At 43.6% G+C, this 25,154-nt stretch overlaps 8 protein-coding genes across 11 annotated transcripts; all 8 read left to right on the forward strand.

Moving 5' to 3' along the window:
- Positions 1-2,688: 2,688 nt before the first annotated feature.
- Positions 2,689-4,725, forward strand: RB195_023473 (uncharacterized protein; the record flags this gene model as incomplete). Its single annotated transcript, XM_064210922.1, has 4 exons — positions 2,689-2,783; positions 3,435-3,563; positions 3,974-4,080; positions 4,196-4,725. The coding sequence occupies 4 exons, from the start codon at positions 2,689-2,691 to the stop codon at positions 4,723-4,725; spliced, it is 861 nt and encodes a 286-aa protein (XP_064066803.1).
- Positions 4,726-12,049: 7,324 nt separating this feature from the next.
- On the forward strand, positions 12,050-12,868 carry RB195_023474 (uncharacterized protein; the record flags this gene model as incomplete). The annotated part of the gene is made up of 1 exon (XM_064210923.1): positions 12,050-12,868. One exon carries the CDS (start codon positions 12,050-12,052, stop codon positions 12,866-12,868), a length of 819 nt encoding a protein of 272 aa, XP_064066804.1.
- Positions 12,869-13,055: 187 nt separating this feature from the next.
- On the forward strand, positions 13,056-15,697 carry RB195_023475 (uncharacterized protein; the record flags this gene model as incomplete). Of its 2 annotated transcripts, none has more annotated exons than XM_064210924.1 (4): positions 13,056-13,580; positions 13,658-14,367; positions 14,422-14,491; positions 14,774-15,697. In XM_064210924.1, the coding sequence occupies 4 exons, from the start codon at positions 13,056-13,058 to the stop codon at positions 15,695-15,697; spliced, it is 2,229 nt and encodes a 742-aa protein (XP_064066805.1). The 2 variants fall into 2 exon arrangements, with proteins under 2 accessions (XP_064066805.1, XP_064066806.1); XM_064210925.1 differs by having other exon boundaries at positions 13,062-13,651; positions 13,771-14,367; positions 14,422-14,731; positions 14,792-15,697.
- A 178-nt stretch (positions 15,698-15,875) lies between these two features.
- On the forward strand, positions 15,876-16,187 carry RB195_023476 (uncharacterized protein; the record flags this gene model as incomplete). Its single annotated transcript, XM_064210926.1, has 1 exon — positions 15,876-16,187. One exon carries the CDS (start codon positions 15,876-15,878, stop codon positions 16,185-16,187), a length of 312 nt encoding a protein of 103 aa, XP_064066807.1.
- A 46-nt stretch (positions 16,188-16,233) lies between these two features.
- Positions 16,234-16,965, forward strand: RB195_023477 (uncharacterized protein; the record flags this gene model as incomplete). 2 transcript variants are annotated; one of them, XM_064210928.1, is made up of 1 exon in its annotated part: positions 16,234-16,965. In XM_064210928.1, the coding sequence occupies one exon, from the start codon at positions 16,234-16,236 to the stop codon at positions 16,963-16,965; it is 732 nt and encodes a 243-aa protein (XP_064066808.1). The 2 variants fall into 2 exon arrangements, with proteins under 2 accessions (XP_064066808.1, XP_064066809.1); XM_064210927.1 differs by having other exon boundaries at positions 16,264-16,965.
- A 112-nt stretch (positions 16,966-17,077) lies between these two features.
- RB195_023478 (uncharacterized protein) lies at positions 17,078-17,341 on the forward strand (the record flags this gene model as incomplete). Of its 2 annotated transcripts, none has more annotated exons than XM_064210930.1 (1): positions 17,078-17,341. In XM_064210930.1, the coding sequence occupies one exon, from the start codon at positions 17,078-17,080 to the stop codon at positions 17,339-17,341; it is 264 nt and encodes an 87-aa protein (XP_064066810.1). The 2 variants fall into 2 exon arrangements, with proteins under 2 accessions (XP_064066810.1, XP_064066811.1); XM_064210929.1 differs by having other exon boundaries at positions 17,120-17,341.
- Positions 17,342-17,462: 121 nt separating this feature from the next.
- On the forward strand, positions 17,463-18,263 carry RB195_023479 (uncharacterized protein; the record flags this gene model as incomplete). Its single annotated transcript, XM_064210931.1, has 1 exon — positions 17,463-18,263. The coding sequence occupies one exon, from the start codon at positions 17,463-17,465 to the stop codon at positions 18,261-18,263; it is 801 nt and encodes a 266-aa protein (XP_064066812.1).
- A 507-nt stretch (positions 18,264-18,770) lies between these two features.
- Positions 18,771-19,175, forward strand: RB195_023480 (uncharacterized protein; the record flags this gene model as incomplete). The annotated part of the gene is made up of 1 exon (XM_064210932.1): positions 18,771-19,175. The coding sequence occupies one exon, from the start codon at positions 18,771-18,773 to the stop codon at positions 19,173-19,175; it is 405 nt and encodes a 134-aa protein (XP_064066813.1).
- Positions 19,176-25,154: the final 5,979 nt, after the last annotated feature.

Raw genomic sequence — 25,154 nt, forward strand, 5'->3', positions numbered from 1 at the left:
CGTCAGCTGTTAATAAACATCAATACCAATTTTGGCTACAGCTCAGGCAAATCAATAAAAAAAAAGCTACGTATTCAACATGCCAAGATTTAAGGACAGTCGAACATGGGAAATTCTTTCAGAACTGTTTCTCCGCTGCTGTTGTTGTTTCTACTTGCCAGTGAAAATAACGTTGTAGTAGGCTAAAGCTTGTCTTCGCCCAGAGATGCCATGCGACAAACGCAGAGTACAAGTTTGCCCAGTGCTAGGTGTATATCGGGATTCACACAAGTCCTCCTAGCGATTTACTTTGTTACTATGCGCCGTAATCTGAGTATAGTCGGATAAAAATATCTGGAACCTGCCGCTCGAAATGGCACGGTCGAACTAACGGCTGCGATTGAGATGAGACTTTACTCATTTTTTGCAATTCGTTTGCAGCAACAAGTTAGATTTCCAGCTTAATAGATCCCTAGATTCATCGCGCCAAATCGATCGCAGCTGCTTAAAAGCATCACCCCACGAATCTGAGGTGGTGCAGATTTCAGGTGGAGTATTCTTATAAGGGATAGTAGATTATGGAGAGGAAAGTGATTCTGTCCATTTCTTCCTAACTGCCGTAAAAAAAAGCTCGGAAGATGCGGCGCCGTACAAGGCTGGCGCGCTCTAGTCGAACTCCTTGAAGAAAATAGTGCGCCAGAACGCCCGAAGCCGTATCTTCCGGGCTGTTTTTTACGGCAATTAGGAAGAAATGGACGGAATCACCTCCTCTCCATAATCTACTATCCGGTATACGAATACTCCACCTGAAGTCCGTACCACCTCAGATTCGTGGAGTGATACCTTTAAGCAACTGGACCAGGCTTTAGATCGTTTTGACACAAGTATACGCCCAACGAGTATCCCCTGGACTCCTCTGTTCCCAGTTATTTTCAAATCCACTCAGTTCACACTCAACATTTTGCGGATTACTCTTATGTATTCTTCGCGAGTACACTGCATACAATCTCTCTCTACTTTTTTTGATTCAGATTTTTCTCATATATTCTTATGAACAGCAAACCAGATTTCTCGGATCTAGTCATTTTAGGGTGTGATTACGGCGTGTCGCTGCATATTGAAGAAAATGTTTCAGAAAACGAATGTATCGGTATTACTCTACTTCCCCTAGCGCCTCTCAATCTTTCAGTTCAAGGCCAGAAGGCGCTCAATCTGCATCGAGATTCCTGGCCCGACTGACCACGGCACGTTAACTGAGACCAAAATATTTTTATCCTTGAAACAGTTATTTTCTTCTCCACACGCTATTGCGGTGGAGGGCACAGCGCTGCTGCACGAGCAAAACAATTCGGAGCCGACTGCAATTGACTGTGAAAACCGCAGAAAATGGACTCACTCATCTAAACTCAGAGCCCTACAGAGGTTTCGGAGACCTACAAAGCCTTCGAATTCATCCAATTTCTCATTTTCTTCAAATAACCAGATTTTTGAATTGATTCATTCCCATACACTAAGCACCGGGCAAACTTGCTGTCGTTTGTCGCGTGGTACCTCTGTGCGAAGCGAAGCTTTAGCCTACTACAACGTTGTTTTCACCGGTAAGCAGAAGCAACAACAGCAGCAGAGAAACAGTTCTGAAAGATTTGACACACATTTCCCAGGTTATGAAGAAGTAGGCGACATCAAGTAATTTCAAAAAACTAACAATTACATTGTTGAAAATACGTTTTATATAATGCTCAGACTTTTGGGAGGTAGTTTGCATGTATCACAACAAAAAAGGCACGCCTATAAATCCAAAGAACAGACAGAAACCAGGCACACATAAATCTACAAGTGGAATGAAGGCGCGTAAAGCATTTTCATCACTCGTGTAGGTCCAAACAATTTGTTCATCTGGCAACTGAATTGTTGAGACGGTGAATCAAGATTTTCTGCTTAATTACTAAAATACTATTACTTAATTGCAACTCAATTGCAGAATGATGATCCGAACACCCTTCCACAACGGTTTGCCGTTTCATAGTGCCATGGTGGTGACTAAGGATGTCGAACCGTGGTACGCACGGGAGGTACGTTTTCTGGCAGAGTCTCTCAGCTTCGAAGGAGTTCGACACCTGCGACACCCCGAGTTTTCGGAACAGGAAGCCTAGCTAAGAGAACACCACTGCCAAGATTAACACCATCTTGGCAAAATGTCCCAAGATGGGTCCCTGATCCATATTGGTTGGGCGACGACCTGTGGTGAAAGCTAAGCTCATCATGGCAGGGCTGCTAAATATGGGGAAAAGTCTATCTGCTACTCTAGCATACTCACTACCCTTCACACTGGCTCCTACCGTCTCAGACGTTGAGCGGTGTTGAGAACGGTTGCAGGAGATCAAATCTAGTGAAGTCTAGTGGAGAGCGAATTAAGATTTTCTGTTCAATTACTTAATTACTATTAATTAATTGCAACTCAATTATAAAAAAGTGATCCTAACACCCCTCCACAACGGTATGCCGTCTCATAGTGCCGTGGTGGTGACTAAGGATGTCGAACTGCGGCACGCACCGGAGGTACATCATCCGACAGGGTCTCCCAAGCTGAGACATCAAGTTCTCGAGATAGGAAGCCTGGCTCAGAGTAAACCACTGTCAAACCACTGATTCACCACCACCTGATCTATATTGGTTGGACGACGACCTGTAGTGAAAGCTAAGCTCGCCATGGCAGGGCTGCTTAGTATGTGGAAAATGCTCTCTGCTTCCCCGGCATACGCACCGCCTCTCCAACTGGCCCCTGCCGTCTCAGACGTCGAACGGTGTGGAGAACGAGGAGAGGCGATCAAATCTCGCAGTTCTCAGGACGTCTTTTTTTTTGGACCAACGCGACATATGCACCACTTGCCATGAAGATTGAACCAAACTTTGTTCTTACAACGCGAGAGCGGTGTCCACAGACGCTGACCAACATCCCGAATAGGACGCGTTTCACAAACAGTTGGAGGAAGTGATCCGCAACGAGAAGTCCTTTTACAAATTCGTTGTTGGGGATATTAACGCAAAACTAGGAAATACAACAGAAGAGGAATACAGGATCGGAAGATTTAGACTAGAGGACCAGAATAAAAACGGCAATCGTCTCGCCGGACTGTTGTCCGCCGGTCGCCTCTTTTATAGGAATTCTCTCTTCATGAAGAAAGTTTTCGCCGGTGCACGTAGGAATCGCCCAATGTCACGACTAATGTGGAGATCGACCACATACTCACCAAGCGGAGGTGGTGTTTTGTTGACGTCTCGGTGGTACCAACCTATTGTAATGGTTCTGATCACCAAGGTGGAAAAGAACATCTGCAATCGGCAACGACAACTGCATATTCTAGGACTCCTTGTCTCAGGGTCCTTGACGTTTGTTTCCTCCTCGACTGTCACATCAAGTAGGAAACAAACGTGGACTACGAGCTGCTGCTCAGAGAGCTGCAAGCCTGTGCTGAACGTGCCACAAGACCGCGGAAAACAAACTTGGATCCAATTTCAAACACCACCAGGGAATTGTTGGAAACGACGTTGAGGCTTGATGCGAATGCATCGCACACTGAGCGGTTAGTAGCAAACATTAGCTGCAGAAAGCGTTGCAAGAGGACCTTTCAAAATACAGGCGGAAGAAGATTCTAAAAAGCAGCACGAAGAAGAACGTGTCTAAAGAACAGCCGCAGGAACCTCCGCGATTATAATATTCGGCTAACAGCTGAGCGGAGACTGATCCGCACCTCTTTTCGTCGTGAAGTGGAAATCAGAGGTTCTACTCGAACCTGTTCCCTTCGTCAGTTCCTGTGTTAACCCCGAACATTTCGACCGACGAGGTTCCACCACGGATCCTCCCTTCGGAAGTACGAGTCGCTATCAAAAGCATGACACCCGGCACAGCTCCGGGCTTAGTTTTATAGCAGCAGACTTTCTTCAGGCTGGTGGCCAACCGGTTCTTGTGGCGCACATGACGTCCCATCTTCAGAAAGAAAGAATCTCAGACAAATGGAAAATCTCGCGAACCGTTCTTTAAAAGAAAGACCAAGGGGTTAGCAAACACACCGGAAGTGCTGCCCGATGTGTTTGCCGACCGTCTTGTACAAATTATTAACGCGCATATCTAGGACGCTGGATGAAGCCCAGCTCAAGGGCAAACTGCATTCCATCAAAGGTTCAGCTGCGTAGACCACATCTAGACCGTTTCAAGGGTCTCAAAAGCTTGCCGGGAATACCGTCCGCCCCTTGTTCTTCGTCGACTACAAGAAAGCCTTCGACAGCGTAGAAACGAAAGCAACGCTGTCAGCGCTGGTCGATCAAGGCGTGGACGCGTCGTATGTGAGGACGTTAGCCAATTGCTACGATCGATGCACCACTGCAAAACAACTTTTCCACCGTCCTCTCACCATATGTATTGGAAAAGGGGTACGACAAGGCGATACTATAATGCCGAAGGTATTGCAATGGATAATGAAATCACTTTCTTGGGGAGAAGGGGGACTCTGCAACCACCTGTTCGACTCCACAGCTCTTCAAGCGTTCTGTTACGCAGTTGAGACGTCAGGGAGACACACTGCCACGTCTAGAAAGTTACTCACTACCCACAGAGCCCTTGAGAGATACCTTCTGAAGTTTAACCGGCGCACACAACACCTAGCCAGTCTTCGCAGCTCCGACCTAAAAGGAATGTCCCGTCTTCGCGACCCAGCGGAATATATATTGAAAGCAAAGCATAGGTAGGGCGGTCACATTATGAGAAGAATCGATGACGAATGGACTAAACGAACGCTAGACTGGATCCCAAGAGATTTTAAATGGTCTCGAGGGAGGTCTCTAACGGGGTGTGTTCGCTGCATGGATGGACTAGCTGAGAGGCCAGCTAGATAGGGTGAAGCAGCTCGTCAACGTAGCTCACGTAACTTGTGAACATTTTGGATGACAATGGCGAGGGGACGAAATGAGCCGAAAAGATGCTGGGTCCCGCCCATCCAGTGAAGACGGACCATCTAAGTACATAAGTATAGGTAAAATACTGTTAGTGTAGTTCTCTTCCGTATTTTGATAAGATACTTGCAAAGTATGCCTCAACTAAGGAGACTAGGGAGAACCCACTATGAAAAAATTTCCTCTGAAACTTCAAACTTTAAACCTAGAAGCTTTTTTTTATATCTAATCTCTCTAATCTATCCAAATACCACCACACAAACCCTCACCAACCAGCCTCCTTTGAGTTCGACTTCCTAGCAGTTGCATAACATGGGTGATTCCCTACTTACTACTACTTGACTCCCACGTCCAGCGTAGAGAGGAGGGCCTCTGGAATTGCGAGTTCCCATGGTCTTAGTCGTCATGATGAACTCGGAGAGTCTCTCCCCCCTGGTCATTCCATTGTAGGCCGTGGGTCCCGATGTGAAGTTCCTCCGGCGTTCTTCTTGGGCCAACCTTGGCGTTGAAATCGCCAATTATGACCTTGTAGAAGGCATGGTCTTCTCGGTGGAACTTCTCCAGGTCCATATAGAAAGCTTCGACTTCTTCTTCTTCGTAGCTTGATGTTGGAGCGTAAGCGACGAAGATAGAGCATATGGTTTTATTTCAAATCACGTCAACCCATTTTACAGTCCTCAATGTATGGCAAACGATATGCTGTCCGCTATGACATCTCCATTATTCGCAGTAGTCTGATTCTAACTCGACTTCAACTTCAGTTTCTTTTCTGAAACTGAAGTAAACACAGAGTTATAGTTGATTATTTCAATTTTTATTTCAATTAAATTTGTTTTGATTATTAGCTCCTCTAAATTTCTCGTCTTGTCTCGAATTGTTTAGCTCTTCATTTTCCTGTAAATTCAAACCAAACAATATGCGAAGAAAAATGGATGAAACGTGTGCTAGAAAAGTCGCAGGAGAAGAAGAAATGAAGGGACTCGATTGTTGAAATTCACATCTCTGCTGCAATTTGGCCGCAATTAAATGACCCCGAATATGATATCGGCTAATTTTGACCATATGACAAATATGACGGAGACGCAGACGAAACATTCCATTGTTCACATCCAGCAACTCAAAAAAGCACAAACTACTCAGCTTATAGTAGTTTGCAGCAGCAACTTTGAAGCAAAATGGCGTGCAGATGTCACTGACTTGTTAACTTCGCTGGGCATTAATCCACCATGGAGTTAAAATTGGGTTTATTCACAATCTTTCCACATTTTGACTCTATGTAATTAGTACCTTAATTTTCCCCAAATCTGAAAAAAAGGAGCAGAGTCTGAAGAGAAATGGAAGAAAGGCGGTGTGAAATCGCAAGGAGAGAGTTCCACTAAACCATTCAGCTCAGCTAGAGTCAATTATTTCCTTCAAAAGCAAATGCAGCACCATACGAAGAACGATGGGTTAAGAAATGCGCACCGAAAAATTGCTTGTCATTCAAAGAAATTCACTCATTCACTGTTTTCTTAAGGCACCCCTTCCGTAGTCATCACTGTCTCTAATGTTTTTTGATCGTCCTTAATAATTTTCTCTCTTCTGCAGCGCTAAAGACCTGTGCTGAAACTCCAAGACTATGGTAGTATAATCGAAACCCATTGACGTCAGTATGATACTTCCATGAACATGAGACATAAGTCGATTCACTCGACACCTTCCTGTTTTTATTGTGTAAAGAGGTCTTCAAATTGTCAGTTAGAGCGCAAGAATGTTCGTTCAGTTCACTTTTCCTCGTATATGCATATATTCCTATAAAATAATAGTAATAACAATAATAAGGGTGGCAAGAAAAAGAAGTGCAACAGCATCGGACTTACTGCGACGTATGTATGTATGTATGTATGTATGTATGTATGTATGTATGTATGTATGTATGTATGTATGTATGTATGTACGTATGTATGTATGTATGTATGTATGTATGTATGTATGTATGTATGTATGTATGTATGTATGTATGTATGTATGTATGTATGTATGTATGTATGTATGTATGTATGTATGTATGTATGTATGTATGTATGTATGTATGTATGTATGTATGTATGTATGTATGTATGTATGTATGTATGTATGTATGTATGTATGTATGTATGTATGTATGTATGTATGTATGTATGTATGTATGTATGCACGTACGTACGTACGTACGTACGTGTGTATGTGTGTATGTATGTATGTACGTACGTACGTACGTATGTGTTCGTTCTGTGCTATAGCTTGTATTGGTTAGGCGAACACTTTTGAACTGACGCCGTTGTTCTTTCTAATATATCAAATAATTCCTTCTAACTCCACATCACCTTGATGCTGTTTTGCTTTCAGCCCCTTATTTCCTCCTCTCTGTTATTCATCGCTTTTGAACTTACTGTTAACGGCACTTCTATTAATACTCACTTTGTAATTCTCATCACTCATTTTACTCATTTTATCTAGTACTTCAATATAATTCTATGTACAGTAGATTCGACATCATAATTGACTCTTCTATTCGACTGCTGAGAGAATTCCAACAGGTACAGCCTCGAACTGTCGCTGCTGCGGTAATTGTGGTAGAAGGCAACCAGATTAACGCATGAGTAGCAGCGCAAGAAGAAGGTAGGATAAAAACATTTTTCTCTCGATTGCTTAAAAATCTGTACCTGTTAGGACGCTGTTTCATAAAGCCGAAGTTTCCTTCAACGAAAAATTGAGATTGCAGGTCTTAAGGACGAGGTTCTGTGTTCCTTCGGATATCGGCGTATAGGCTAGAAAGAAACCCTACGATGTTATCTCGCTTATAAAATGCATCTTGGCGCTGCAGAAACAAAAAACAAAAAAGAAAGAAAACATATTTATGTCGACAGCGAAGGAGTTTGAAAAGGGACTCTGGGAAAAACCTATGTTCTATTGAGATATGTAGCCGCAATATTACTTGACGTTCGCCAATTTCCAACACTGGTAATGCTATGATAGGGTATGCTGTGATACCACTGCCTGCGAAGCAACCACATATATTTGTAGGAAGCACTTCAACACAGTGGTGAAGCGCAAAGAGCCGTTAACTCGTGGATCTGTGCGGCCAACACATACTGCGAGGAGGTAACCATTGTGTGAGACAAATTTTTAGTCTGCATTGAAAAGATGAGGAGTGGTAATTTTGGAGGAGCTGAAGAAGTTAACGCAAAAATTCTGAAATGTCTTCCTCAGCTTTGTATTCGGTAATGTATATCCGTCACGGGCTCTGGAATCTATCCAAGTATACCGTTGTTGCATGTTGTGTGTAATGTTACGAAGCGGATTATTCAGACGCGACGGGCTAGCCGGCTTTGGTCGTAGCCCATCGAAGATTAGGCAAGTGTTAATCGTTAGGAAGGTGATCAAAAACGGCAACGGCACCCGATACAGTTAGCGTTCCTGGACTGTAGTCAGAGTTAGACAAGGACAGTTGCAAAACCATTTTGTTCAACATCGACCGATCTTGAGTATGCTCGATGTTGTTATATCTATTATTAAGTAGCGCAAAACACGACGACGTGTTACGACTCTAGAAAGAAAAATGCGAATTGGTGTTTTCGATATTCTCAGCTTGAATAAGGGATGGTGGAAACCAATAAAATCTGTGGGTGAGTTTTGAGTGTTCTGTTTGGTGGAGCGACTAGAGTGATGTACAGCAAAGATGCACTTGAAACAGTTTGATACTGAATTTTTTAACGAGTTGACTTTGGTCCACACGAATCGTCTGCAAAGCTTTGTTGCCCAAGTCTGCTCTTTATGGAGAGATTGCTATTTTTCCACTTTAATCTTGCTGTATGTCATAATGAAAGTCGTAATTCAAGAGGATATGGTGAACTAGCGGATAAGAGTTATCAACTTCCTGCGGCGTCATCCAGAGAAAACAGTCCTCGTTTGGCCACATTGTGAGGAGGTCAATGAACATGGTTAAGCGATGGGACTTTCCCTGTGGCGGTCGTAAAAGGAGGTAGTTGCAAGGGAAGGGGGTTGTAAGGGAGTGCGCGGTGAGCAGTAGTGAATGAAGGACAGTATGACAACGGAACGATTAAATAAATTACAAAATATTACATTTAGTTTCAGACAGGATAGCATGGAAGCCTCAACATTTTGTTATGAAAATGCACAACGTGTTGACAATAGGACAGTGGGACGCCACAGGTTCTACACCTCACTGAGCCAAATTTCTGCAGAGCAGAAGGAAACTTGAAGCTTCACCAAAAAGATGAAAAATAAAAAAAAGAAGCTCAGATTCTGTGCACATTGTTAGGTCTGGTAGTTTGCAAATGACTTCATGAAGGGAGGACAACGAGAAATATTTCAAGTAGTTTTTCAGAGAAGAAGGTTTGCTCTACGAAACAGTCACATCGCTGCTTTTTGCACCTCTTGTCTCTGTCTGGAATTTAGGCGGGACAAAGAAAAACTGCATTTTTCATCTTTGTTCTAGCAGAAATCTGAAGACAACACGAAACCCCTTAAATGGTTGATAGAGCATCTGATAGAAGAAATCCTTGGCTAAAACATGCTGGAAGATATGCTTATCACTGAATTACTCCGAGTTATTGAAATTTATTCACACACTTTTGTTTTTTTTCGCATGTTTTTCGCATGTTTTTCCAGTCCAAAAAAAAGGTCAAAAAAAGGTTTATCACTCATATATTCGGAATGTTTCTAACTCTTCTGCGAAAAATTGACTTAGCGGGGTTCCGAACCTGAGGCGTTTCACTTTCATATTGTACGAACGAAATGTTGATTTTTTCAGTTTTTTTTTTTCATCGTTCTTCTCTTATAAGACCTATGCATCTGAGTTTTTTTTGTGGTTGTATTATGCTCTCAAAACAATATTAAAAGATATTTAATAGATTTTAGAATAAAAATAGGACAGAATAGAAATTAAATATTTCAATGGCAATATTTCAGAAACAATCTCCAAGTCCTCTCTTCTTGAAACTTCGGCATTTGGAAGATTATTTATGTTTTCTTGTTATGCCAATGAGGTTTAGGTGAAACTTCATTACGCTTCGACAAACTCGTCTTTATCAAAAACCTGAAAATAGTTCGAGGTCTTTGATGGCATGCATATCCCATCGAACTCCTACTCTCCTCTCGCCAAGCCTCGATATTGTTCTAAGTACACCACGCAAGACTTTAAAAAGGAAAACAAACTGACCAGTCTCACCGAATATGCTGGGTTGGTGAACCACCGCGTTCTTAAAGATTGTCGCCGTAGCGAATGAGATCTACACACTGTGAGAATCCTCAACTACTGATGTCTGGATAACGTTAAAGAACTGCATGTGAGGTAATCTTATAACTCACAGAGTGTTATGAACGGCAAGAAGTCATTGGTAAGCACTCTTTTTTTTATTCATGGCTATATTCCTGACGGAAATCCAAAATGCTTCCAATGCCTTCCTAGCAGATAATTCTTTCTCGTGCGCTAATATCGTACATTTTATTCCAAATTCATTTCCATCATGCTCCTCATTTTTGTAGCGAACAACGGTATCATCGAATTCCCGCGGGTTTTACCAGGCAAATGTTCCTTGATACGCAGGTTCAGCATCCTTCCAGTTTCTCCAATATAAATCACGTTGCACGTTAGGCATTCTATTTGGTAAATAACTCCGATTTTCGTGCAGTCACCCGTATTACCAAATAGACAAGCGACGCAACACTCTGACATGCATTGCCTATTGTAATTGCAAACTTACTGTCCCTTGATGCTGTTGTTCGGGATGTTCGCGAACACAACATCATCTTGCAACTGTGCTCGCAAAAGAGTCCGGTGTATAGCAGAAGTTAAGGAGTTAGAGACGAAGGGGATGCACAGTGGAACTCTACCTTCACGTGGGATCCTCACTGTCTTGTTTGTAGTTCGAGACTGGGTTTTAGATTTTCATCTAGTGTAACCGTTTCAACTAGCTATGTTTATGGCTAGTTTAGTGATTCCTCCCGTTCTCTATCCCCTGTGCACACTATTGTTGCTGTTTTGACTGTATTTCGGATAATTGCCTTTTTCATGCCAAAAGGATGGGCTGACGTTGTGTTTATCAGTATGTTTTTCGAGCTTTCCTTGCGATACCATTTCACGCCTGCAATGCCATTGCGTAGTTTTAGAAGAGCGGACTTGGATATTGTTGGACGGCATACCGCCACGATCTTTCTCTCTCGTTCGCTCCCCTCGAAGCACCATCGCTTCGCCAAAAAGTGGTGTCCATCCATCAGTCACACATTTTCCTCCAACCATGTAAGGCGACCGATGTAATACCACGATTCATTTCTAACAAGAAGTTGGGGGTGAGTCGAGGGCGATTTGTGACATTATCCGGTCCAACGCCAAATCTACTCTACGCGCAAAGTACGATAAACTTTTGAGTATGCATCGCGACCCTGTTTGTGAAAACAATACATCCACAGACCACATACTACCAATAACCTCTAGTCAAAATACAAACATTGATCGAACGGTTAGAGCCACAGTAATTGGTGATACTCATGTTTCCTATAGGAAGTCACCTCTCTATGATCAGTTTATCTCAAGATTTTCTTATTTATTTCATTGGCCAATATGGGTGTTTCGCTGTGGCAGCTCTCCCATTTATCTAGTTTTAGTTCTGCTCATTTTAATTTCACTTATCTTATGCTCACCATTGTTGTCCATTACGCGTACATGCGTGTATTTTATCGTGCCTCGTGTTTACTGTTAAATATATATAAAGGTTCAATTGCCCAGGTTCAAGTTTGAGGTGTGGTCGGCCCCGAGTGGCACAGAAGGTTCTCAGACGAAATACCCGCGTGGCAATAGCTGTTGGTACACATTATACCACTCCCCATCTTTCGGCTTATGGTGCATCGGCCGACTCGACAAGGACCGATCGACAACTAAGGGAGTGAGTTCTACTACGTCTTTTTTACACGCCATCCACGTCCAAGTCTTCTCCTAAGCTCTAGTGAACTACGTACAGTATTCAATACGACATCAACCCTGGCAAAGAGGTAAGGCCTTTTGACGCGCTCAGGAAACCGTCTGTCGGCAATCATACAGGAAGAGTCCGAAACCATCATTGCGTACGTCCTTTCTTCAATGGAGGCAGCTGAAATTTCGGCACTTCGGAAACGGATACGCACAGCCAAAACGGCAACTGGCACTGAAGCAAACAAGCTAGAGGCTGCAATGGAGAAGTTCAGCGAAGCAGTGGACAGGTTGGACGACAAGACGCAGTCACTCCCAGAGATTATTGAAAGGATTAAAACAAGTACTACAGCCGCACAAACTCTTCTGGACAACGCCAACAAAGCGCTGGCAAGGCTAATCCGACTTCAAGAGGAGCTTGAATTCGACCAGGAACAAAGCTCGCTTAACAGGTGTGAAGTACCGGAAATGAAACTCGCACCAATCCCAATTCCAAAATTCAGCGGAAAACTCTGGGAATGGGAGACGTTCCGGAAATCTTTCGACGACACCGTGAATTCCAGAAAAACTGACAAGCTCTTTAAGTTCACTTACCTTCTTGACGCCCTCGAAGGAGACGCAGAAGAATCTGTGAAGCATTTCGAGGTCTCGGGAAGCACCTACCAATTTGTGATTGAGCATCTGAAGGAGAAATATGGCGACAAACAGGCTTTGATTGATCAACTTTTGAAGAATCTCCACGGAGTACGCGCCCGAACCGACAGTCTAGAAGAGCAGGAAGCACTTTGCGAGCAACTTCACTCTATAACTTCGCAACTGACACTCAAAGGGGAACACGTCGACAATGTTTTCCTGCAAAAGGAACTGCTTGCGAAGTTTTCGGTGGACGTTCAGAGTTTTGCGGCAGAAAACGCAGTTGAAGAACGAAGGAAATTGGAGTACGGCAGCTTTGCTCTCAGCAGCAAGGGAGCATATCAAGACCGAGCTTAAGATCAGCCGCCAAGTTGAAGATAGCCTAGGAAGTGGAAAAATGGAGAAAACAAATGCTGGAAAGAAGAAATATTTTGGCAAAACAAAAGTAGTCCCACGTGTAGCACCTTGATTCTATTGCCATAAAAACGGACATCCAGCGAAGGACTGAGACGAAGTCACTTCTCGGGAGCGACGAGTACAAATAATGAGAATGCAGAATCTCTGCCACAATTGTGGAGGAAAGGATCACTGGGCTGCGAAATGCCCCAAAGGAACTTGCAGAATCTGCAGACAAGCCGGACACCACACGTCCATCTGCAAAGAACTCTTCAGCTCTCAGAAAGCCCGTCAAAAGCCTCCACTCCAAGAAGTACCACAGAAGCAGGGAACGAAGCTTCAACTACCCAAGGTCAAGACTTCGAAAATAAATACGGTCGCTTCGAATGACGGTAGCAAAGGGGAAATGGAAGCTTCAGACGCAGTTTTTCACGTCAGCAACACAACGAAGGTTCTCATTCTGGCGGGACAAGCCAGAGTACTTAATCCGGCAACACAAGCGTTAGAACCAGTCTACGTGAATCTCGATACAGGAGCCGACCGTGCGTTCATCAGTAGCAGTTTGGCTGAGCGCCTCCAGCTGAAAGACGTAGATTCCAGTCGTCTAAGCATCGGCAACTTTCGGCGCTCACAAGCCTTTCGAAAGGACTTGCGGCATCACGGTTCTCCGCATGTGGGATGCACATACGTTCACAGTAACGAAAATCGATACCATTACAAAACCATTAACAAGAAGCAGACTGAGTCAAGAGGACAAGCAGTTCCTGTTCGAAAACGATATTCATCTCTCCATCAACCATACTGTCGAGAAGATCCAGCCAGAAATCTTTCTTGGTTGCGCCGATCTTTTCGCACTCCTCAAGGATAAACCAAGATCTCAAACAACAACGAAGCGGCGAAGAGTTAGTCAACTCGGAAAGTTCGGTAGAAGTGGCCCAAACAATAGCCTTAGAGGACACAGATAATGATTTTGCGCAGACTTTGGAACAGTTCTGTGAATTCGAGAAGTCCGGGGTTAAGGAATTTTCGGGTCCAATAACGGAGGAACTGAAGCAGACAGGCGCAGAAGTCTGGAAAGCTTTTGAAGAAACTATCGAAAAGAAAGAAGATGGATACTATCTGCGCCTTCCATGGAAGAAGGAAACAAGCGGACTTCCGGACAATAAGCCGATTGTATATCGTCGTCTGCAAGCAAGTCTTTCTAAGCTTAGGAAGGATCCCAATCTACTGCAGCAGTACGACGACACGATCAAGAGTCAACTCGAGCTGGGTATCATCGAAGAAGTTGCTGAGGATTTAATAGTCGAGGAAGGAGAAGTTATGCACTATCTAGCACATCAAGCCGTTGTCACGCCGCACAAAGAAACTACCAAACTACGAGTTGTGTTCGATGCTTCAGCATTCATAAGCAATTCCCCGTCGCTGAAAGACGTTCTCTATCAAGGACCAGTCATTCTTCCGTAGGTGTGGGACATCTTGCTCCGGTTTAGATTTGTAGATGTTGCCATTATCAGCGACATCGAAAAAGCATTTCTGCAAGTACGGCTGCATCCCGAAGACAGAAATGCAACAAGGTTCATGTGGGTACGAGACATCCACCAACCACTCACTCAGGAGAATCTAGTGTTCTTCCGGTTTACGAGAGTGATCTTTGGATTGAACTGCTCTCCCTTTCTGCTTGCCGGAACCATAGTGCATCACCTAAGAACGCATGTCGAGGACCAGCTTGCCAAGGAAATCGGAGACAACACATATGTGGACAATCTCATCGTAACCAAAAGATCATCAGACGAAGAGTTGCGGTTTTACGACGATTCGAAAGTCGTTTTCAAGGAGCTCAATATAAACCTTCGCGAATTTCAATAGAATGATAAGCAGTTGAAGAAACGAATCACGTCCGCCGATCTAACTGGGAATGATAATCCGAAAGTCCTTGGAATACTATGGAACACTGAAAAAGATGAACTAGCGCTTTCGTGCAACTACCTTCCCAAAGCGAAAGTGACAAAGAAGTCAGCCTCAGAACAAGTTGCTGCAATATACGACCCTCAAAGATGGCTCACACCTCTCACGCCGGCCGGTAAAAGATTCCTCCAATCGCTGTGGAAATTCGACTACGCCTGGGATACAGAAATATCTGAGGAGCATCAGCAACAATGGAAGGATATCAACCAAGCAGTCAATGGCTTTCAGTGTGTGTTGCCGCGAGAGGTCGCTCAGATCGACACGCCAACAAAGCTTGTGCTGTTCTCAGGCGCTAGCGGACAAGCTATGGCAACGTGTGCTTACCTTGCTTCCACTCTGGGAAGCAATTTACTCGCTGAAAAATCCAAACTTCCACCCATCAAAGACATCGTGACGATTCCAAAATTAGAGCTCAACGCCACTACAATGGCTACTCGAGTTGCACACTCAATCTTTACCTTGGCGATTCAATGCCGCACAAGGATCTCAGAAATAGTCATCCTGTCTGACTCACAAATTACTTTCAAATGGATCGCATCGCATCGCCCTGTCGAAGAGAGTGCAGGAGTATTTGTTAAGAATCGTGTAACCGAGATACGAAAGATTGTGAAGGACATTCCAGTCACTGTTCACTTTGGATATGTGAGTACCGCAATGAATCCAGCAGACAGAGCAACAAGAGAAGTCGATAAGGACGACATGATTGACCATATGTGGTGGAAGGGACCAAAGTTTATTTTGGATCCAACAGAGCAATGGCCAAAGACATGCCGTCTCTTCAAGATACCAAATGACGTGGAGAACGACAGCTACGCGCTTCCTTAGTATCGCTTAGTATCGTCGGCGAGAAGAACTCACATTATGGAGCTACTGGACTGGAAGAGGCACAACGAAATGAATTCGGTCATTACCACAGTGGCATACGTCCTAAGATTCGTCAAACGACTTATGGGAAAAGGAGAATCACGACTCCAGTCCAGAGTTCTAGAAAGCGCGTTGTCACATGACAACAGATTCCTATATTACTGCGAAAGAAAGGCAAATGGCTCTACAAATAGTTGTGCGCGATCACCAAGCAGTTCACTTAACAGAGGATCGTCAGAAAGCGCCTAAGCAACTAAAACTGCAGAAAGACGACTCTGGAATATTCCATTGTCAAGGTCGCATGGACAACTATATCCTGCCATACCAAGCTCGACAGCCTATCTTCATAGTTGCCAAAAGCGATAGTGAGGGAATCACACAGTCCAATACATTGCAGTACTGCGCATACTATGGCAAGCGTGAGGAAATACTACTAGATTCCCAAACTTAGACAGCTAGTGCAACAAGTCATCAGGAGATGCGTTCCGTGTCAGAAAATGAACAACCTTCTGTTCAGGTATCCGGAGATGGAGGACCTCCCTGATCGACGCGTACAAAGAGCACGGCCATTCGAGCACGTTGGTATCGACTATTTTGGTCCCCTCACGGTAAAAGAACGCGATGAAACCGTCAAAGCCTATGGTATTATCATGACGTGTACAGTGACAAGGCTTCTCCACTTGGAACTCGTGTCAGATATGACTACTGCTAACCTGCTAAACGCTCTACGACGGTTCTTTGCTGGGAGAGGTGTCCCAACCTCGATCACTTCGGACAACGGGCCCTATTTTCTTCTAGAAGAGCAGATTCTCCAGGATGCTGTACTGCCGGTCATCAACGACAAGTCCTTTGCCAACGCCATGGCTACAAAGGGAATCACGTGGAAGACCACGCCGTACGCTCCGTGGAAGGGAGCTTTCTATGAGCGTTTGATCAAATCTGTTAAACATTCCCTTTACAAAGTCATTCAAGGAAGGTTCCTAACAAAGTCAGGAATGGAAACCTTGCTGATTGGGATTGAAGGCAGTCTCAATACAAGACCGCTGTCATATCAGCAACAGCATTGGGATGAAACTCCGATTTTGCGATCGATCGACTACATACAGCGTGACATGGTGATCACATTCCCTTTTGAAACATGTAGCACCGAAAGTGAGGATGAAAACTATCTTCCGCCTGAGGAGAAAATTGCATTTCGAAACCGTCGCCAAGCGGAAGAGGCGTTTTAAATCAAGTCACGAGTATACGGAGCGCTTCTGGAAAATATGGAGTCAACATGATCTTAGCAGTCTTCGAGGAACTCACAAACTCGAGATAAGCAGCAAACTAGGATCACGAACGATGCCGACTTTAAATAAAGTTGTGCTCATCTCAGATCCAGTAATGCCTCGTAATTCCTGCAAAATTGGAATAATTCGTAAACTGAAGCAATCTCCAACGGGAGTGGTACGTGAAGCAGGAATTCAACTAGCGAACGGACGCCTCGTTCGCCGACCTGTCAATCTTCTCGTGCCGATTGAATTGGGCGACAACGAAGAAGCTGCCGACTGCGAAAATGCAAAAAACGAAGAGGAAACAAGTGCTCAAATCACGAAGGGGGCGTAAATTTTAGCGCGTCTCTTTTGTAAATCCGGACGACGCCCTCGAATTTACAAAAGAGACGCGCTACAATTTACGTCCACGGAAAAAGCCCGACTACAGTAATCTCCACCACAGTACCGCGAACATGCGATTAGTAAAGACGCTTCCTACAACACCATTGCTTCTGGCATTACTAGCGCTTTTCAATGCATCAGTCGAAGCAGTTCCGACTCCATTGCCTTCCGTTCGAGCACGCCGCTCTTCAAAAGGAGTTGAACTCACATCGTTCAACGCCCAGAAGTATGAGCTTTGCGCAGGAGAATACTGCATCGTTAAAGAGAAACCACCGAAAAAGGAAACGATACAACTACCTCCAGAAATCACCTTGCAGGACTACTTCATTCAATGGGAAATCTGCGATGGTCACCAAGTGACAGTCGTTGAAGCCACTTGCCCTCAAGTACCGTTCTGCGAGAACGTTCAGCACTGGTTCTGTACAGCTAACGTGCTGAACCCAAAATGTTCACCTCGAGCAGCGATTATAGTAATTGCGATCGGCCTCTGCCTTACTATTACACTGATCTACGTTCTTTGTTACATACCTATAACGCTAGGCATACCATGCCAGATTCTCTGCAAAATTCTTGTTCTCTGCATTGGAGCAGTACCGCGATCAATCTTCCAACTTTGGCTGCATTTTCAACGGAGACGAGAAAGGATTCGAACAAGAGCGAGAAAAGAAATGTTCCTTCATTCTCCGCTTTCTCTGGTAGTTCTCCTCTTGTGTGTCTCGGTGGCAGAATCCTGTCAAATCGTCGACATCTTCCAGCTGAAAACTAACGTATGCATCCAGTCAGCTACTAACAATGAGACTTGTACTATCGATACGACGCAGATGCTAAAGATGACCACCATCCAACTGTTCCACAAGAACGAGGAACTGTGAAGCTTACGCTGAGCTCAATCGCCGTACCTCCAACTCCAGCTCTACATACATCATTTATTACAAATGGGAGAAACACGGCGCGGTTGATCGTCAACGACGCTCCAACTCTTCAGTGCACTTCGAGAGAAGGCGCCGACTCTCTCGATTGTAATATGCAAGCAAATTGCAAATGCCAGCTAGCAGAAAATTCTGTGAATTGTGCATGCATCGACAGGAATATCACGAATTTGTTTCACTCTGACCTGCAGAACCTTCTTCCTATGCGCCGCCCCTGAATCAAATTCGAGGAAACGCATGTGGAATAGAACATTACTTCCGTCAAGGTAAACATACCAAGCCTCTCGACGGCGGAACTACTGGTTACGATTAAGAAACAATTCGATTTAACGATTAAAGAAGTTATAAATTCCATCTGCACCCGTTGACGACGCCACAGTCAGAGGATGCTACCAATGCCCTCAAGGGGCAGTCGCGAAAGTCGTCTGCAAATCTAGGGATCTAGCTACAATGGCGTCAATAGTCTGTGACGATACGGCGTTCATGGTTCCATGCGAGCCCCTGGGAGTCACGTCGTCGCTAAGATTCACGGTCAGCCACGCACAAGTTCGATTCAGTTGCCCATCTTTCTGCGGCGGATTTGAGAAGCATCAATTCGAGATCACCGGCGTACTGCATTGGACGAAAACTTTGTATTCCGCTGCTGAGAAACTCATAGAGGGAGAAAATAATGTGTATAACGACATAGTTCTGCCAGACTTCGCGCATATCCTTGACATTTTTGCAACTTGGTATAAATTTGCCATCATAATCGCCATAGCGCTCATTGTCAGCATTATCGCCGGGTACATCTTCTTCTGGAGTCACGGACTGCGGATCTTTCTACTGATTCCACGACTTCTCTTGAAATCATGAGAGTAACGACAAGTCGCATAATACGGACATCAGTCAATATCGCATCATTCGCTTGTCGCCGTAAACCCGCAAGGAAGCGTGGACCGCGCATGGAATTGTGAAAACAGAGCAGCTTATGACTACTGCATATACATTGCATTTATTTGTATTCATTTGTAGGCCAGCATCACATGTATAGCATCTATAGAGCATTGAGAGCATCTTAGAGAAACTGACGACTCCACCACATCGTCAGCGTCGGGAGCCCACTGCTAGCAGTGCGGAACACGCGCCAACGAGAGCAGATTGTTCACGTGATACAACACCAAGGTCAACTCTCACATCGCTGGACCATCATCCTTCGCCACCAGATCAACTATGCCGGGGAGTATAGAGAGTCACCTCTCTATGATCAGTTTATCTCAAGATTTTCTTATGTATTTCATTGATCAATATGAGTAATTCGCTGTGGCAGCTCTCCCATTTATCTAGTTTTAGTTCTGCTCATTTTAATTTCACTTATCTTATGCTCACCATTGTTGCCCATTCCGCGTATATGCGTGTATTTTATCGCGCCTCGTGTTTATTGTTAAATATATATATATAAAGGTTTAATTGCCCAAGTTCAAGTTTGAGGTGTGTTCGGCCCCGAGTGGCAGAGAAGGTTCTCAGACGGAAAGACCCGCGTGGCAATAGCTGTTGGTACACATTATACCACTCCCCATCTTTCGTCTTATTTCCGATAATGCTGTGGACGTCTTTAGCCTAGGACCCTCATTTTTGATAGCTCAGAATGTCAATGGGGCGGTCTTGCGTAAAGTTGTAGACGGCCTTCAAAGACTTAGAGACCAACACAGGATCAGGGCCAAACATGAAAACACACCAAAATCTACGTTTATAAGCAGGAAATTGCTTCCACTTGTCCCGTTCTTCCGTACTTTTTTTTATAAAGAATTTTTATAAAGAACCTGAGCCAGTTCGTGAATCCGATGTAAAGATTAGAATTGTATCACCGGTTAACTACCTTCAACCAACATCGAAATCAGCGGCACAGACACTTAACAAAACATCAATGGCAAGGGTTTCGAGAACTGATATCTAATAGGACACTGCGTATCTCGGTGAGCGACAAGAAAGGAGAGTTTAAAGTTATGCTGTAAACTCTAGATCGGGAAGTAACGGAACGGTATCTAATAGAAGATAGTATTTATCGCCGAGTCACAGAAAAAGAGTTCACTGCACAATATAAACGTTTGAACCATGTTTGGATGGGCGTCGGTAAGGCTGATGGGATTGACGAAAGATTCCTTAGCAGGTTAAAAAAAGAAACACCGAACTGGCTCGTTTTTTACAGCCTGATTAAAACGCATAAGCTTTCAAGTAACGACCTACGCTCAATGTCAGCGGAGACTTATAAAATAAGGCCAATAATAAGTTGTGTAAGAGGGCCAACAGACCGTATCTCTTGGTTTCTAAATAGAATTTTGAGTCAAGTACTACCAAAAGTGTCCTGTCATTCATCAAGTCCACAATTCCTTGAACGCCTTAAAAATGCCAGATACGAACAAAATTGTGCCATGGAGTCACTTGATGTGACGTGTTCATACACAAATGTCCAAAGCGAACAGACGTTGCAACCGTTATCTGAAATGTTAGATAAACACGGTCGTAGTATAGAAACTTTTGATCTAAGCAAACAACGCATAATGATCCTGATCAACGAATGCCTCCAGTGCAATATTTTTAAATGGTCAAGAAAATATGGAATGTATCTATGCAATCCGAAATGGAAGAATGCTTTACAATTTTGAATGAACGATAACAGTACATAAAACTCACTCAACAACAACCAAAAGATGGTTGGCTGCCTCATTTAAATGCTCAAGTAGAACTACATAATGGCATTGTAGGTGTAGTATGGTATCGGTATCGCAAGGAAATCTCGAAAAACATACTGATAAACGCAACGTCAGCCCATCCTTTTGGCATGGAAAAGGCAATTATCCGAAATACGGTCAAAACAGCAACAATAGTGTGCACAGGGTATAGAGAACGGGACGAATCACTAAACTAGCCATAAAAATAGCTAGTTGAAATGGTTACACGAGATCGAAATCTAAAACTCAATCTCGAACCACAAACAAGACGGTGAGGATCCCACGTGAAGGTAGAGTTTCTTTGTGCATCCCCTTCTTCTCTGACTCCTTAACTTCTGCTATACACCGGACTCTTTTGCGAGCACAGTTGCAAGATGATGTTGTGTTCGCGAACATGCCGAACAACAGCATCAAGGGACAGTAAGTTCGCAATTACAGTAGGTAATGCATGTCAGAGTGTTGCGTCGCTTGTCTATTTGGTAATACTGGTGACTGCACGAAAATCGGAGTTATTTACCAAATAGAATGCCTAACGTGCAACGTGATTTATATTGGAGAAACTGGAAGGATGCTGAACCTGCGTATCAAGGAACATTTGCCTGGTAAAACCCGCGGGAATTCGATGGTACCGTTGTTCGCTACAAAAATGAGGAGCATGATGGAAATGAATTTGGAATAAAATGTACGATATTAGCGCACGAGAAAGAATTATCTGCTAGGAAGGCATTGGAAGCATTTTGGATTTCCGTCAGGAATCTAACCATGAATAAAAAAAGAGTGCTTACCAATGACTTCTTGCCGTCCGTAACACTCTGTGAGTTATAAGATTACCTCGCATCTTTAACCTACCACTTTCTTAAAGATCGACAATCTTTAAGAAAGTGGTGGTTCACAGCCCAGCTGGTTGGTGAGACTGGTCAGTTTGTTTTCCCTTTTAAAGTCTTGCGTGGTGCACCGTGGTGTCGCCCTTCAGACTTTGATGACCATATTTTGAAGCCAGTATTGGAACTGAATCCACATCAAAGAACAGGAGAGTTAGCAGAATTGCTCAATACACCACAATCACAACGGATCATCACAATGAATGTAAGAAAAATGTAAATGTTAGAAAGTTATTCATGACTAAACCTAATATCAGCGCCAACTATGTCAAATTGGCCAGCTAACCTAAGCCATGAGTTCCTGTCTCCTTAGCTATGATTAGTTGAGAAAACCAGTTTAGAAAAAGTTCCACATAAGGTGAACTGTGAAGCGGGAGCTGAGGATTGCACTAAGTGATGAGTGACACTAACCATTATTAAATGCCATGTAATCGAGTACATCAAGATGACTCCGCCGGCTGATCTTACGGCTTCTGACACCGGTGCACTATTCGGAATCCGTTGTAAATACTTCGTTGTTTTCTGTCTCGTCCTCACCCTCTTCTGATGAAGGTGCCATGTTTAAACGCTCCGGCGCTGTCACTCTATCTAGGCGCCTCTAAACCAGCCCCAGTGCTTTTTGACGCCACCGAAGAAAGATCTTAACGGAGAAGTTTGGTCCCACGTATACATGCTCACATCGCATGCGGCAAATTATGATATCGACATCGTTATCATATAACGAGGTTTAATAATCATTAATAATGTTTCGTAAGCTTCTTTTTTTTAAAAAGGAAATGCGCATTGACAAGACTTTTTGTGCTATTTTATACATAATTGCTACTTCAGTCAGATGTTGGAGGTTTTGTTGTTTACCTTTACTGAGTCTTGAATTTTCAGACAATCGCCGTGGAGCGTCAAATAGATAGAACTGAGCACTTCATACATTTGCTTACATTTAATCGAGACTATGGGACTGCTAAAGCTAAGACTGGGAATGTGCTTAAGAAAGCAGTGCTCAAAATGACCCCTCGCTTTTGCTTTCGTGTTCAAGGAATGGGATTTTTTACGTCAAAAACAGATTGCACAATTACATCTGTCCAGTTAAAAACTCTTTTTTGTTTTTTTAAACGAAAAAACACTGCAAGTTAGTGGATTGTATGCCCCGATGTACCATGGATTTTTGCCCATCACTCATAAAGATTTCGCCTATGCCTTATATTAGTTTCTTCATGATTTTGTTTGTATTTCTTTAATGTTTTTCAGGTCTTCTTTCTTCTTTTCAAAGTTATTCGGTGCTGATTAGATGTCTCACCACCTCAGTCCTAAAGTTTTCGGGTAGGTGGCCTTCTCCGCCTCGAGCCCGACAAACTCCTCAGAACTTGTTAAACAAGGCGACCTGCAGATCTCTTTAATGTACGGCCAAAGAAGTGAAGACAATTTCTGTACTTTTGTTCTCGCCACTTTCGATTGCGGTGCAAAATGTTGATATCTTCCACGTGTCATCCGCCGGTATACGTCAATTTCTCTTGAATATTTTCGTTAAGGCACATCCTGGGCTAAAAATAGCCAAGCAGCCGACTAAGCAGCTTCATTTCTGTGCATTAAAGCCTCTCTGTAGACAGTCCTTCTCAAATCTCCGATCCCTACATCATGATAGGGCAAATTGCGGATAGGTAACAGGGGTGATAATGATCGACCACAGGCATTTCGTTGAGGAGTTGAACGCAGAAATGGCCTTAGCGCATCTTTGCTGAATATCTTTCTCGTAGCTGCCGTTATTCTTCAGCATACAGCCCAGGTAACAGAACTCATCGACGAGTTCTATCGGTTGTCCGTCCACCCTGATTCCTGTTTGAAGTCTCGAAGAGATCCACTTCTGCTTGCATTTATAAGGGCGTAGACGTGATCATAGTCTGCAGCCAATTTCGATACAAGGTTGGCGACATGTTGAAGTTTCGTAGTGCTTTCCGCGAATATAACAGCATCGTCGGCGTACGCAAAGTCAGTCAAGAGGCACCATTGGCTTGGAGTGCCGCTGCCAAATTTCGGTCACTCTCCTAACGATGAACACCTGGTCAATTGTAGATCGCCCAGGAGGAAAGCCAGCTTGTTTGTCGCATTGTTTTTCGCGATGCTTAATAAGTCGTTAGATTCCTCCATGATTTCTAGGATCCGTGACGGATGACTTCTTGTGGAGGGAAATTATAATAGCGTGTCTCCACGAGTCAGGTATCCTTTCGTCTATAAATATCGAACGGATGATCTTTGCCATCTCACGAATCCCAGACAGAGGAAGAAATTTCAGCACTTCTACGCTAACCCCGTCGTCTCCACCAGATTTTCCATCCTTCATTTTTTGGATACGGACTATAACCTCCGACTCGATCGGTGGTTCCTCGTTAACCGCATATGTGGGCCTTTAAACATGCTCGAGTTCAGAAGCCGACGGCGCTTGCCGGTTTAGCAAAATCTTGAAGTGATCCTTCCAAATTGAAAGGGCTGCGTCACCGACAGCCTTTCCACTGGCAGAGGACTGGAGAACACGACATCGTTTTAAAATGACTCGAGGTTCTTTGTTTTCTGTGAAACTCCGCGGCCCGGCTATTTTCGTACCTCGACTCTCCCAAGTCTATTGCTCTTATTGACAATCACTGCTGTAGCGTTGGAGGGAAATATTACGTGGACGACGTCGGATATTTATGTTTAAAACAATGAACTAATGAACTAATCTTTCTCAAATATTAGAGATATGTACAAGGAAAAGAAAAATTTAATACTTCTCAACACTCTCAACGTGGCGAATGTTCATACTACAATGTTGGATTTATTAGTAAAGGCTGAGCAGCTCGTTTGACGTGACGTATTATTAGAGTCAAATTCTAAAAATTGGTTGAGTTGATTAATTGACCTATTGAACTATTGAATGACCCAAAGAAGAGAGGGAACGGTTATTGCTAGAGCAGCATATACAACTCCAAAGGCAGGACAGTTTAAATCGCGTATTATCTCCTAACATCTCGTACTATCTGGCAGCTGTAGCGATCGTTTTAAATAACAGCATACATCATTTTATCTTCATTAGAGTTCGACTATTTTTATTTTTAATTTGATTGCATAATATCTGGAAAAGATTAATTTATAAGTTGTTCTAAGCAAAAATATTTGATGTCCACTTAATGCTGTATATATTTACCCGAAAGCTCCATTTTCATCCTTACCAAAAAACGTCTATGAAAGACAATGCATTAGGGGCGCAGGAA

The sequence above is a fragment of the Necator americanus genome, chromosome X (assembly GCF_031761385.1).
Source record: "Necator americanus strain Aroian chromosome X, whole genome shotgun sequence".
NCBI lineage: Eukaryota > Metazoa > Nematoda > Chromadorea > Rhabditida > Ancylostomatidae > Necator > Necator americanus.